The sequence below is a fragment of the Zonotrichia leucophrys genome, unplaced genomic scaffold (assembly GCF_028769735.1).
Source record: "Zonotrichia leucophrys gambelii isolate GWCS_2022_RI unplaced genomic scaffold, RI_Zleu_2.0 Scaffold_131_126668, whole genome shotgun sequence".
In the NCBI taxonomy this organism is placed as follows: domain Eukaryota; kingdom Metazoa; phylum Chordata; class Aves; order Passeriformes; family Passerellidae; genus Zonotrichia; species Zonotrichia leucophrys.
In genome coordinates this window covers 110274-112112 of record NW_026992336.1, presented here as the reverse complement: position 1 = coordinate 112112, position 1839 = coordinate 110274, and the positions used below count along the sequence as shown (strand labels likewise).

The window sequence follows — 1839 nt, the reverse complement described above, 5'->3', positions numbered from 1 at the left end:
AGCAGCAGCAGCTCCTTGGCTTGCAGCATCTCTGTTTTTCTGCCCTGCCCTTAAGGCCCTGCTGCCAGGGAGATGCCCCTGGGCAGTGCCCTGTGCTGGGAGGGGTCTGCAGGGCAGAGCTGAGCCCCCAGGGCTGGGCTGGGCTCTAGCAGCACTGGCAGGGACAAGGCTTGGATAGAGAGAAACAGCTCCCAGTAGGCACAACTCCAGGCAGCAGAGAGCCAGGCAAGCCCTTGGTATCCCTCCATGTCCAGCTTTACAGGGAGAGAGAGAAGAGTTGGAAAGATTGATTTTGAAACTGGAGTCTTCAAAAAAAGCCTTGTTATTTTTAAGTGCAGTTTTATATTGGTACATCCTGTACTAGACCGAGGGGAAATGAGCAAAGGGCACCTGTGTTGGCCCAACCAGTTTAAGTGCACTGGGGCACAGGGAGCCCTGTTTTCCCTCTGGGCTCCCCAGTGTTCAGCCTGAGAGCAATGCTAAGAACAGGAATTCTGTCCCTTCTAAAAAACACACAGTTACGTTGGAGCCCAAAGCTACACTGAAAAAAAAAAAAGGTAAATGAAATTTCCCCAGAGAAAGAGAAGCAATTTTTAGTGGTTCTGTAAGAAAATAGCATAGCATTGACTAAAACTATTTTGTCCAAATTGTCAATGTTGTCTTTGAACAGCTCAAAATGTCCAGAACCAAGAAATGTCCAACAGCAGCTCCATCAGCCACTTCCTCCTGATGGCATTGGCAGACACGCGGCAGCTGCAGCTCCTGCACTTCTGCCTCTTGCTGGGCATCTCCCTGGCTGCCCTCCTGGGCAACGGCCTCATCATCAGCGCCGTAGCCTGCGGCCACCACCTGCACACGCCCATGTTCTTCTTCCTGCTCAACCTGGCCCTCAGTGACCTGGGCTCCATCTGCACCACTGTCCCCAAAGCCATGCACAATTCCCTCTGGGACAACAGGGACATCTCCTACACTGGGTGTGCTGTCCAAGTATTTCTGCTTATCTTCTTCATGGGAGCAGAGCTTTCCCTCTTGACCATCATGTGCTATGACCGCTACGTGTCCATCTGCAAACCCCTGCACTATGGGACCCTCCTGGGCAGCAGTGCTTGTGCCCACATGGCAGCAGCTGCCTGGGCCAGTGCCTTTCTCTATTCACTGCTGCACACAGCCAATACATTTTCCCTTCCCTTGTGCCATGGCAATGCCCTGGGCCAGTTCTTCTGTGAAATCCCACAGATCCTCAAGCTCTCCTGCTCCAAATCCTACCTCAGGGAACTTGGGCTTCTTGCAGTTAGTGTGTGTTTGGTATTTGGTTGTTTTGTGTTCATTGTTGTTACCTATGCACAGATTTTCAGGGCTGTGCTTAGGATACCCTCTGAGCAGGGACGGTACAAAGCCTTTTCCACCTGCCTCCCTCACTTGGCTGTGGTTTCCCTGTTTGTCAGCACTTCAGCATTTGCTTACCTGAAGCCCCCCTCCATCTCCTCCCCATCCCTGGACCTGGTCCTGTCAGTTCTGTACTCGGTGGTGCCTCCAGCCCTGAACCCCCTCATCTACAGCCTGAGGAATCAGGAGCTCAAGGCTGCAGTGTGGAGACTGATGACTGGATGCTTTCAGGAACATTAAACTATTGGTCAATTACTTCAAATCACTTGTAATAAAACTCATTTTTGATACTTCTTGTTGGTTTCATTTGGGAGATCTGTTTCCTTTGTTTTAATTTTTTCATATTGTCAATAAAGTAAAGCCATTCCTTGTGCCATTTCTTATTTTGTTTCTCTCCACATTCCCTATGGCCACACACTCTCTCAATGAGGGGCTGCGCTCTTGGTGGCTTTA

At 50.4% G+C, this 1839-nt stretch overlaps 1 protein-coding gene across 1 annotated transcript; it reads left to right on the top strand.

Moving 5' to 3' along the window:
* Positions 1-693: 693 nt before the first annotated feature.
* LOC135460942 (olfactory receptor 14A16-like) lies at positions 694-1626 on the top strand. The gene has a single exon (XM_064737916.1). The coding sequence runs from the start codon at positions 694-696 to the stop codon at positions 1624-1626; it is 933 nt and encodes a 310-aa protein (XP_064593986.1).
* Positions 1627-1839: the final 213 nt, after the last annotated feature.